At 37.1% G+C, this 13,028-nt stretch overlaps 1 protein-coding gene across 3 annotated transcripts in view; it reads right to left on the bottom strand.

The window, feature by feature from the left end:
• The window catches only part of OXCT1 (3-oxoacid CoA-transferase 1), a 145,924-nt gene that overhangs the window by 110,290 nt on the left and 22,606 nt on the right, over positions 1-13,028 (bottom strand). For all 3 annotated transcript variants that reach the window (XM_023216456.3, XM_023216457.1, XM_023216455.1), the window contains exons 6-7: positions 10,132-10,238; positions 7,877-7,937 (exon numbers count right to left, since the gene is read on the bottom strand). In XM_023216456.3, the coding sequence (XP_023072224.1) occupies positions 7,877-7,937; positions 10,132-10,238 (168 nt within the window). The remainder of the gene's footprint in view (positions 1-7,876; positions 7,938-10,131; positions 10,239-13,028) is intronic.

Below are 13,028 nucleotides of genomic sequence, written 5' to 3' on the forward strand. Positions count from 1 at the left end.
CAACAAACATCTATAGGCCTCAAGACAATCTCGGGAAGCATGACCTCACCAAACAAAACAAGGCACCAGGGACCAATACTGGGGAAACAGAGATATGTGACCTTTCAGACAGAATTCAAAATAGTTGTTTTGAGGAAACACAAAGAAATCCAAGATAACAAAGAAAGAATTCAGAATCCTATCAGATAAATTTAACAGATCGAAATAATTTAAAAGAATCAAGCAGAAATTCTACATTTGAAAAATGCAACTGACATACTGCTGAATGCATCAGAGTCTCTTAAATAGCAGAACTAATCAAGCAGAAGAAAATCACTAAGCTTGAAGACAGGCTTTTTGAAAACACAGTCAGAGGAGACAAAAGAAAAAAAAAGAACAATGAAGCACTCCTACAATATCCAGAAAATAGCCTCGAATGGGCCAATACTAAGAGTTACTGGCCTTAAAGAAGAGGTAGAGAAAGAGATAGGAGTAAAAGGTTTATTCAAAGGGATAACAAAATTTCCCAAACCTAGAGAAAGATAAACATTCAAGTACAAGAAGGTTATAGAACACCAAGCAAATTTAACCCAAGGAAGACTACCTCCAAAGCTACCTTTTGGGAGTTAATCAAACTTCCAAAAAATCAATGATAAATAATTCTAAAAGCAGTAAGAGAAAAGGAGAAAAGAAACAACAGACAACAGAGCTCCAATATATCTGGCAACCGACTTTTCAGTGGAAATATTACAAACCAGGAGAAAAGAGCATGACATATTTAAAGGACTGAAGGAAAGAAACTTTTGCCCTAGAATAGTATATATGGCAAAATATCCTTCAAACATGGAGGAAAAATAAAGAACTTCCAAGACAACCAAAATCGGAGGGATTTCATCAACTCCAGACCTGTGCTACAAAAAGTGATAGAGGAAGTTCTTTGATCTGGAAAAAAAAAAAAAAAAAAAGGATGTTAATGAGCAAAAGAGAAATCATCTGATGATACAAAACTCACTGCTAATAATAAGCACGCATAAAAACAGGGGATATTATTAATATAACATTGTAACTGTGGTGTGTAAACACTCTTACGCATAAAGACTAAATAAAGAACCAATTAGAATAACTACAATAACTTCAAGACATAGCACAATAAGAAATCAAGAGAAACAAAAAATTAAAAAGCATAGGGATGAAGTAAAAGTGTAGAGTTTTGGCTGGACACAGTGGTTCATGCCTGTAATCCCTGCACTTTGGGAGGCCGAGGTGGGTGGATCACCTGAGGTCGGGAGTTCGAGACCAGCTGGCCAACATGATGAAACCCTGTCTCTACTAAAAATACAAAAAAATTAGTGGTGGTGCACCTGTAATCCCAGCTACTCAGGAGGTTGAGGCAGGAAAATCGCTTGAACCCAGGAGGCAGAGGTTGCAGTGAGCCGAGATCTTGCCACTGCACTCCAGCCTGGGCAAGAATAGCAATATTCTGTCTCAAGAAGAAAAAAAAAAGCAGTTTGTATTAGTTTTCTTTTTGCTTATTTGTTTATGCAATTAATGTTAAGTTTTCATCAATTTAAAATACTGGGTTATAAGACAGTCTTTTCAAGTCTCATGCTAACATCAAACAAAAAAAACCACAACAGACACATTAAAAAAAAAAAAAAAAAAGCAAGAAATCAAAGCACCCCAGGGAAAAATCACCTTCACTAGAAGGAAGACAGGAAGGAAGGAAAGAAAGAAGACCACAAAACAACCACAAAACAAAAAAACAAAATGGCAAGAGTAAGTCCTTACTTATCATTAACAACACTGACTGTAAATGGACTAAATTCTCCAATAAGACACAGTAGCTGAATGGATGAAAAAAATAAGACCCAGTGGTCTGTTGTCTACAAGTGATATGCTTCACCTATAAAGATACACAGAGATCAAAAATAAAGGGATGGAAAAATATATCCCATGCCAATGGAAACCCACAAAAAACAAAACAAAACAAAACAGGAGTAGCTATACTTATATCAGACAAAATAGATTTCAAGAGAAAAACTGTAAGAAGAGACAAAGAAGCTTATTATATAATGATAAAGGGATCAATTCAGCAAGAGGATACAATGATTATAAATATATATGCGCCCAACACTGGGACAGCCAGATACATAGAGCAAGTATTATTAGAGCTAAGGAGAGACAGATTAAAATACAACAGCTGGAGACTTCCACACCCCATTTTCAGCATTGAACAGATTTCTCAGGAAGAAAAGTCAGAGACATAGGACTTAATCTGCACTACAGAATGAACCTAATAGAGATCTATGGAACATTTCATCAGATAAAAATTACTAAGAGGAAAATTTATAGCTATAAGTGCTTGCATCAAAAAAGAAAAAGAAATAACCTAATGATGTGACTTAAAGAACTAGAAAAGAGCAAACCAAATCCAAAACTAGTAAAAGAAATTCAGATCAGAGCAGAAATAAATTTGAAACGAAGAAAATACAAAAGAACAATGAAACAAAATGTTGGTATTTTGAGAAGATAAACAAAATTGGCAAACCTTTAGCCAGACTAACAAAGGTGGGGGTGGGGGTGAAGGTGAAGACCCAAATAAAATGAGAGATGAAAAAGGGGACATTACAACTGGTAAGAAATTCAAAGAATCATTAGTGGCTACTAGGAGCAACTATATACCAATAAATTGGAAAACCTAGAAGAAATGAGTAAATTCCTAACTATACATAACCTATTAAGATTGAACCAGAAAGAAATTAAAAATCTGAACACCCCAATAATCATAAATATATACACCTACTATGTACCCACAAAAATTTAAAAATTTTAAAACGATGCCACGTGCCAGGCACTGGTACAGAACACAGAAGATGCAGCTCCCTGAAGCCTGGCTCTTATAAATATAAGTCTTAGGATATCACTTTTGAAAATTATTTTCTATATGTTCATTAACCTCTAATTCTTATATTAGATGGGTTCACCGATATTCAATTTATATTGTACTTCATAAACCACACAGGCTATAGTAAATACTTGTGTGCACCAAATATCATATCATCTAAACAATTCTTTTACAGGCAAACATACCACAATATAAATACAATAAAAGTAAGTATATTTATGTCATGATAGACATACTTATTTTGACTGAAAGCTGAAGTTAACTAAAATAGTTAAAAGAGCCTTGGGTAAACCTTTGCTGTCTTGTAAACTAGCCACGGCACAAGCCTGACAGCACAAAGAAATCCACAGCAGTGAGGTTATTTCAGTCACAGGCAGTCTCAGCAGCTTCAGTGGCTGAGTCAGACAACCTTTTCTGACAGCACGTGCATGCCAGGCTGCTTGCAGGAGACAAAGCATCAACAGTTTCCTGAGTGAAGCACTCTCATCCCTCCCCATTGGATGGGGAGATTTTCTATTATAGTCTCCTTAAAAAAAAAATAGAAATAGGCCATTTCCAGAGAAACTTGGATGGTAGCTTATGCACACAGAAGACTAGCAGAGGGGCTCATAGGGAGTTGAGAGCTGAACACAATAACAGGATTCCTCCTGAGAAACAGCCCAATTAGTTCCCTTTGGAAGACTCAAGAGTCCTTGCTACTCCTTGTCATACAAATGGAAGGCAACACCCAAGAGTCATTCCCTGGCTGGTTTTGCACTTGAACTTGTAAAGCTTATCAGGGAAGACTTCACCCTCACTCAAAGAGAGGGAGGTCCGGAAATAACACTGTCTGGACTGAAAAGAGAAACATCTGTCTGGCATGTGAGGCAATATTTGCCCATGTGCACTATTTTTCCCAAGTAGATACCCAGGTCTATAAGAGGGGTAGGAAGATACAGCCAGCATCAACTGTGTCACAGCTTTGTGGGGAAGCATGCAAATGGCTGTACATTTAAAGAAATATGAATATAATGTTCATATTGGTTTTGTTAAAAACACACATAAATGATCACCTCTATGGTTTTACCCAACTCATAAGTTTGTCTAGAAAAGTGGTCCAACTTTTTTGGCTGGTACTAGGGATCAGTTTTGTGGAAGACACTTTTTCCACAGACGGGGGTCGGGTGGGGGCATGGTTTTGGGATGAAATTGTTCCACCTCAGATCATCAGGCGTTAGATTCTCATAAGGGCGAGCAACCTAGATCCCTCACATGCACAGTTCATAATAGAGTTCCCACTCCTATGAGAATCTAATGCCAGGGCTGATCTAACAGGAGGCAGAGCTCAGGCTAATGTTCACTCACCCACCAATCATCTCCTGCTCTGCAGCCCAGTTCCTGCATAGGTCCATGGCCAGAGGGCTGGGGGCCCTTGGTCTAGAACACATCTGAAAAAAACTTTGCCAAAAAGGACTAATGTTTCCCTTTTGCAGAGTCTAGAAATAAGTAACACCAAGGACAATTTGATTTTATTTTAAATTCACAATAAACATACTCATTTACTTCTCTATGTAAAACATTTGTTGTAAATTATATAATTTAAAAATTATAAACAGAAAAGCAAGAGGTATATTCCTTTGCCACCCTGCTTCTAAATCCAAAACAAATTTAAGATGCCTAAGGTAATCATTATTAGTACTTTAAATATTTATAGTTCTATCTTCCCTAAAACTCAAGTCAAAACTCAAATCACCAGGGAGAAGAAAGGTTGAGAATATACAGCACTGTGGAGTGTGAAGACACTAGCATAGAGCTTTAAGAGACAAGCTCTAATCCAGATTCTACAATTCAAAAGAAAGGAGATGAGCTAAGAGTTCTTTATTAAAAAAAAAAAAAAAAAAAAGACGCCATTGACTATGTTATATAGGGTGTAGTCACGCTGGTTATGCCTCCCACTGCTTAAGATACTATAGTACTAAAACAGACATTCAGTCACCACACTTAGAGAAATATGTAAAAAGTTTAAAGGTCAAAGAGGCTAGACAATAGAATGAAAAGAGTTCAAGAGAAAGACTGAATGAATGCACGGGGCCACTGAACACAGGATGATGCCTTTCTCAAAGACATCTCTAAGGTAGATGGTACTAGAAGAAAAAAAAAAGACTACAACTGAAATAATTGTCAAGGAAGGTCTGGGATAGAAAAATAAGCTGGGGGGAAAAAAAAAACTCCTTATTTGCTTGTATCTAATAGTTAGCATTGAAATGGACTACCTCTGGAGATATCTTCCAAGTGTTTAAAGCATCCATTGATAGATAATATGGAAGCATTTCATAACATAATGGAAAAGAGTAGACACCCTGGAATAAGTTTCTCTGTAGGTCTATCCTGGTTCCACCTAAGCTGTGTGATATGGGGTATATAACTTAACTTCTCTATGCCTTAAAGTCATCATCTCTAAAATAAAGATAATTATTATTCCTATCTCACAAGACTATTGTGAGAATTTAAAATAATGCACATAAGGAATACGGTAGTGACTGACACATAGTAAATGCTTGAATAGTAGCTAACATTATTAGCATTTTGCATGCAGAAGAATATGCGGTTAACTTAATGATCTCTGAAGATTCCTCTTAAATGTTGCACTTTAGAGACTAGTTCATAATCATCCATCCCACTATGACCCCCATAAAAGAAAGCAAGATAGGGCTTGAAAAGTCATAGAAACCTGGAGGCCAGTGCAGGGGGCTAGAGGTCCAGGGTACTCACTGGACTCAAAATACAAGTCACAAAGCCAAATCAGAACTTCATATCAGAAAATGCCCAATCTAGGCACTAACTCCAATTCTAAATTATTTTCCACTTTCGAGAGCACAGTTATTACAATTCAATCTATGGTCATGTTTCTACTATGTATACTATATGTTTCTACTATGAACAGGTGTCAGGGGTAGGTTTACAATAATCCTATAGTCCAAAGAGCTGTTTTGCTTATGTTCCTGAACTAGTATAACAGATTATTCTTGATCCTTCTAATCCAGCTTTGTCCAATAAAACTTCCTGCAATGATAATGTTTACTTGTGCTGATCAATATAGTAATCACTAGCCACATGTAGCTTTACTTGATATGGGACTATTATAAATGTAAATTCAATTTCTCAATTTTTCTTTTTTTTTTTTTTTTTTTTTGAGACAGGGTCTCACTCTGTGGCCCAGTCTAGAGCACAGTGACACAGTCACAGCTCACTGCAGCCTTGACCTCCTGGACTCAGGCGATCCTCACACCTCAGCTCCCGGGTAGCTGGGACTCGCGCATATGCCACCACATCTGGCTAATTTTTTGTAATTTTTTGTAGACACAAGGTTTCACCATGTTGCCCTCCAACATCTGGGCTCAAGCGATCCACCTGCCTCAGCCTTCCAAAGTGCTGGGATAACAGGTCTGAGCCACCATGCCACAATTTAAATTTTAATTTTACAAGTCATATGTGGCTAGTGGCTACCATACTGGAAAGTGTAGTGAATTAGAAGTGGTCACCCACATCACTGTATTGAAAGAGACCCTAATGTGTGTCTTGGCCTACCAGGAAAGCATTCTGTGATCCATCAGAAATGTCTCTTCCTGGACACAGAAGGGCAGGCTTTATTACATTTGCAGGCTCACTTAAAGGATTTTCTCTTAGGCCAAAAGAGAGTCTCTCTTTCCTAATACCTACAATGATTCTTCAACACAAGGTTATTTTCTGCTCTTGTACGAAATGAGATGAACTGAAAAGAACCAGATTCTAACAGGAAAAATTTTAAAGAGAACTTCACCCAGGATAATGCATAATGCCCCTCTGTACTCTGGGAAGAAATACTGGTTTCTGACAGTTTTACAGAAATACAGGAAGTCAACAGGGCGTAAAAATATTGATTATTTTAAGCTATGCTGTAGGTCTTTCTTCAGTAACGCTATAGTTGTGTGTCATGGACAGGTCATTAAGATGGATGAAAAAATTAAAGACACGTTACACAGAAAGTGTAAGCCACATTATCCATTTTAAAGGCAGAAAATGTAAAGTCATTGCAAAAGGAACCACCACGCCTCGGTTGAAAGTAACATACCTCAGCACTTTAAAAATAGCACACTTCATTTTCCAAGAAAGGAACAAAACTCTAACATTTGATTGTTTCAAAATACACTGTACTGACTTCATGAAACATTACCTTAAACTTGTATAAATGAATCAAAAGATACCACATACAACACCTGCCATCATGAGAAAAATCACTAAGGAACCTATGTATTTTCAATTCCAGATCCCAATAGGGGTCCTATAAAGTCCTCCCAAGGAAAAACTATCTCAAACTCCCACGAAAATTCGGTTCCAAGTTGATCCTCAAGGCCTCAAGTTGAGAACCATTTGAAGTCTTCTTTGAGGTTCAATATGTTACAACCAAAATGGCACAGCTTTGGTATAAGCCCCTGTTTCTGCCCTGGATCCTTAAGTCTGGGAAGGCTACGGAATTATTCAAGCCTCTTCCAAATACTGAGATACTCAAAGGACAGTCAGTGCCTGAATATGCTCTGAATGGAACCACATCAAAATAGTTATTTGTGCAACGCTCTTCCCTTAAAGAAGTCACAAAATCTATCACAGTAAGATCATGAACTTCTTCTGACACATTTACTATTTTCCAGGGATTCCACATACATAAATTCATCTTGGGATTTCACTCAAGGAGATCTATTTCATTTAAGGATCAAAGGACTTTTATAAGTTGGTCCCATTGCTTGATTCCCAAAGAGAGCATTCTAGTGAGACCCTATCTAACCAGAAAGCTGAAGTTACAGCAAAATTTTAACTATTATATATTCAGATAGAATGGATCCACTTCCAAAACAAAACAAAACAAAATCTGTCATTGTTATCCAGAAAACAAATGAACTGTGGTACTTTTTATTGAATTAATACTTAACATCAAGTTAAATAATTAACACCAAGAATTCAAAAATAACCTCTTACCTCTACCACTGTGGTGTCTGCAGCTTTGCACATTGGCAAGTTGAAATTCCTTGCACTTTTCCTACATCAGGGGTGGAGGAGATAAGAAAGTGGGGGGGAAAAGACCAAAATCTGTCACCTTTAAGGGTGTATAGACTAGAATTTCTATGAACTAAGAATCTAAGAATCTTTCCAAAAACAGTGTATCATATTTTCCATTAATAAAGTTTCATAAATATCTCCTAAATTTTAAAAAATCATAACTACTTTATTCAATGTATATAGTTTTGTTTTGAACAGGATTGAGGGAAAGAGGAACTATTTTTTCACATTCAACATACAGCTACAACAAAAAAAGAATATTAATAAATCTATTGTATTTGAAGTTAATTTCCCTTAATCTTTTAACAAGTATGCTTTGTCCCTATTAGTTAAATATTTCATTCAACCACTTGCTTTCATTAAAATATGAAGAAAGGAAAAGTAGCAAATGCTTCACATGAGAAGGTATAGTAATTACATTCTCTATTGAAGAGAAGAAGCCTACTGCTGAAACTAAATGAAACATTCATTGATAATTTGTGAGTCACCTATAAAGATAATTCTGGAGAATCATTTTCTGATGAAGTTTTTGAAAGTACAACACCCACATCAGACCCCGAGGTGTAAAAATTTCGAAGAGGTGCCAATTTTGCTGATGGTTTTGCACTCTGATGTTCCTCAATACAGTTCCCCTAATGATAAAAATTAAAATAAACTTTTTGTCTCTGGGAATATAGGTTGACATCAGAATTTCTTTGGTAGAAGGAAGTAAGTCACAGCTATGTTTTACTAGCTCTTTTGAGTCACCAATATTTCTTTTGCTCAGATTGAAGAATTAGTACAGGAATAGGAACATCCTTGAGAAAGGAGCCCTCGTGAACTTTCACAAGTTGCTGGGTTAGATCCCACCAGACATCCAGGCATCAAAAGCTCCAAGGGCAGAATAGTCAGAGGCAAAGGAGTCCCAAGTCCCTCACTTGAATAACCTAGACAGACTTCTGTTCCAGCTGTCCCACTAAATATGAAGTCAGTCCTAAGGTCACTTGATCATTGGTGATGCAAGCTTTCATTTCACACCAGAACTCATTAACCACCAGCATAAAGTCAGTGCCTAGAATAGCCCGTGTGCAGCCTTTAAATACCAGAGCCAGGCACTGTAGCACAGAATAAATGTGGGAATATTTTCAATAATTCCTTTCTGCTTGGTAGTATACAATTTTGTTAATCTTTTTAAAAAAGCAACTAAGCATTTGTAAATATTACATAAACGTGTCACATAAGGTAAAGATGATATAAAATATCTCCTGTTATTGCCAAAATTAGTTGTACTTTAAAAAACTGACTAGATTAAAGAAATCGAAGAGCATTAATATCACATAAGTCCTTCAGAAATAAAAAGCGGTATGAGAGTATCACTGAGAACTTAATTGTGATTGCACTAAAGCTGCATTTGCTAAAGATTCAAAAATTGTTAATCGAAAGCAGCAAATGATAAATGAGCAAAAACAATGATTTCTGTAATCTGATAGGTAAAGTCTTCAAGATCAGTTTGGAAAACTCTAAAGTGTACATTCAAAGATTTCATAATCCTCAAAAAACAACTATATAAATCTATAAATCCAAGAAATAAATACTTACTATGCTTAGAATAACCAAAATATTTTAAAATCTATAAAGTCTGTCACTAACCAGAGAGTGAGGATTGAAAATTTAGTATTATAAAGGTTAACCAATTTTTCAGATAGGACCTTTGTAAGCATTTCCTAGAAGACACAGAAAGGACTGAAGGACTGACCCCAAAGACTATTAGCAGTATCCTTCCAAAATATCAAATTAACTTTGACATTTTAAGACAATACATGTAAATTAGAGTATCAATTAAATTAAATTGTATGATGTCATATTTTCTAAACATGTAACTGGTCTTGGCAACTAAAATACACAAGAAGAAAAACAATTGGATGCGTATATATAAAAGGGCATATAACTTCAAATATTTAACAAGCAGTGTAACATGGATATCAACCAGTCCAAACAGACTCCCACAAGTGGACATACCAGCAGCCCTGCACACACCTATATATGTGCAATACACATGGGCGTGTATGGTCTTGGGCCATTTCCAAAATACATTTTTAAACTGCAAATTCGCTCTGATGTCCATTTTTGTAATCATAATTTAGAAAATATAGAGTTGCTGATCTGTACGAGTGTTTTTAAAACTATCACAATACCTGAAAATCACATTTCCTGCTCGGTCCGCCTTCCAGGCTTTCACCAAAGCAAAATCCCCTGTAATTGCTTCCTCCAAAATAAAGTGCTGACCATTGAACTCCCTCACCTGCAGAAGAGGGAGAAGGCATTGTCAGGTATTTGCACAGGTCTTGATTGTGATAGAGGCCCTCTGATAGAGACACTCTGACAGAGGTAGATAATAAGGATACAAGCCTAGCAAGGGAAAATTTCTCAGAGGGAAAAGCATCTCGGAAACTTCAAGGATAAGCAGTGTTAGGCAAAAAGGACTTAGTCAAAGTGGTCACAGGGGAGCTAAGGAAACAGACAAGTAAAGGTCCAGTGACAAAAGAAAACTTGTGCATTTGAGGAAATGAAAGTTCTTTGGCCTAAGGGACAGACTATTCTCATTTTACTATTTGTATGTACAGGTTATATATTGAATATGAAAAATAGCCCTTCTTTCCCTCCCCCTGAAAAAAATAGTTTGCATAAAACAGTCTATGCAATATTGTTTTTCTACATAAAAGTTACAAAAATCTATCATTCGGATATCCTCATTAACCTATAATCACCTGTTGAGATTTTAAATGGTATTCACAGAATCAGTAAATTTGGAGAAAACCAACATGCCGTATCTTCCCACCCATGAGCACAGTATATGTCTCCATTTACTGAGGTTTTCTTTGACCTCCTTCAATAGCTTTATCACTTTCTCCATAAAAGCTTTATATATTTTTCTTAGGTTTATTTATAGGTACTTAGTGGTTTCTCTTGCTACTGTGAATATTGCATTGGCTCCTATCTACTCTTCTGACATTACTGGTCTAGGGAATGCTATTGATTTTTATTTATATTTATTGCCTTTTAATTATACTACGAATTTTGGGGGGAAGAACATAAAGCAAAACTGTCTTGCCATCATGTTCTTTTATTTTTGAGGGTTTATCTCCAGGAATTAAAACAAACATCCATTGCCACACTTCATCATGGCACAAAATGGAGCCATGGGAATGCAGAACTCCATTCTCATCCCTATTGCACCCCCTAGTGGAAAAACAGACTGTGTTTTACAAAAAGCTGCTATAGAAAATTTTGGTACATTTACTTCAACCACGGTTTGAAACAAAACTTTTCTTAAATAAAAGCTACTTTAAAGACATTAACCAAGTTGCCTGCTAGAAAAAAGACTGATGAACTTAGGGAATAACTGATGAATGAGGATCTTACTATAGGAACTAAGATAAATTATATGAAAGATATTTCTGAACCACATATCAATATACTAAGTTACTTTGTAATGGCTTATGTATTTCAAAAATCACTGTAAATACCAACAACGATAGTTCAGTATTTTACATACAGATCTAGAAAACTGGGGTAAATATATGAAAATGTAAGGCAAAGTCAATAAATAGGCTTCTTTTATATTCCAGTTACATAATTTTCTGATATGTCTACACACCAGCTGTTGCTGAGTGTTAGTTTTACTGAAATTTAAAAATGGGGAAGGAATTGGTTTTATCAAACTAGCTATTACACTCACTTGAAAGAATTGTACATTTCATAGTCACCACTTCTTCACTTTTTGGTTCTTTCTCAGATCTAATGAGATTTTCATCCCCTCTATTCCAAAAAGGAATAATTCTTAAAGTTGTTAATGACCTCTGTTTTTGCAAATCCAGTTATTCAATTCCAGGTCCTGTATTACCAACCTCTTCACACTCAGTTAATCATTCCCTTCTTTTTAAAATTTCTGTTATCTTTCAAGTTGCCAGATGCCCCTGGGTTCCTTCTTCACTTTACTAGTCACTCTTTCCCATTTCTCTTTGCTGCTCCTTCTCTTCCCAATCTCTAAATGTCAACGAGGTGTTCTCTATCTGCACTCAGCCCCTAGACACTCATCTAGTATATAGATTTAAACACTATATGCTGATACCTCCAAAGTCTCTGTCCTGGCTCTAGACTCTGCCCTGATCTGAAGTCCACTAAGCACCTCCTCTTGGAGTCTAATGTACATCTCCAATGCACCATGTCCCAAACAGAGCTCATTGATAAGGCCCATGCTTCACTCATCTTACACAGTATGTTTGACTCCTCTTATACCCCTTACCCATCCACCAGCAAATCCTGTGGGCTCTACCATCAACATAACATCAACTCCAACCACTTCTCTCAAACTCCACTATTACCACCTTCGTCTAGCCAGCTTCCATTCCCACCTAAATTAACACAACAGCCTCCTAAACCCTCTCTCACTGCTTCTGCTCTTGGCTTCCTAGCAAAAAAAGAAAGACCGGGCACAGTGGCTCACGCCTGTAATCCCAGCACTTTGGGAGGCCGAGGTGGGCGGATCACGAGGTCAGGAGATCGAGACCATCCTGGCTAACACGGTGAAACCCCGTCTATACTAAAAAATTCCAAAAATTAGCCGGGCATGGTGGCGGGTGCCTGTAGTCCCAGTCCTTGGCGGGCTGAGGCAGAATGGCATGAACCCGGGAGGTAGAGCTTGTAGTAAGCCAAGATAGCACCACTGCACTCCAGCCTGGGCGACAGAGTGAGACTCCTTCTCAAATAAAAAAAAAAAAAAGAGAGAGAGAGAGAACAGGAACCACCACTCCAGCAGCCACAGTGATGGATACAAAAGACAACTCAAATTACATCACTCTCACCCTTATTCAAAATCCATAGGCTTCCCACTATGTCCAGTAAAATTCAAACTTTGCATGAATTTGGCTCCTGCCTCTCTTCAGTCTCCATCCTTATCACTCTCTGTCTCATGTGCTGTTCCAGGCTCACCACCCTCCTGTTCCCCAAACACGGCAAGCCTGTAGCTGCCGCGGCACCTTGTACTTACTCTTCCTTCTAAATAGAGCACAAACCCTCTTATCTCCACTTG

This window comes from Piliocolobus tephrosceles, chromosome 4 (assembly GCF_002776525.5).
Source record: "Piliocolobus tephrosceles isolate RC106 chromosome 4, ASM277652v3, whole genome shotgun sequence".
Taxonomy (NCBI): domain Eukaryota; kingdom Metazoa; phylum Chordata; class Mammalia; order Primates; family Cercopithecidae; genus Piliocolobus; species Piliocolobus tephrosceles.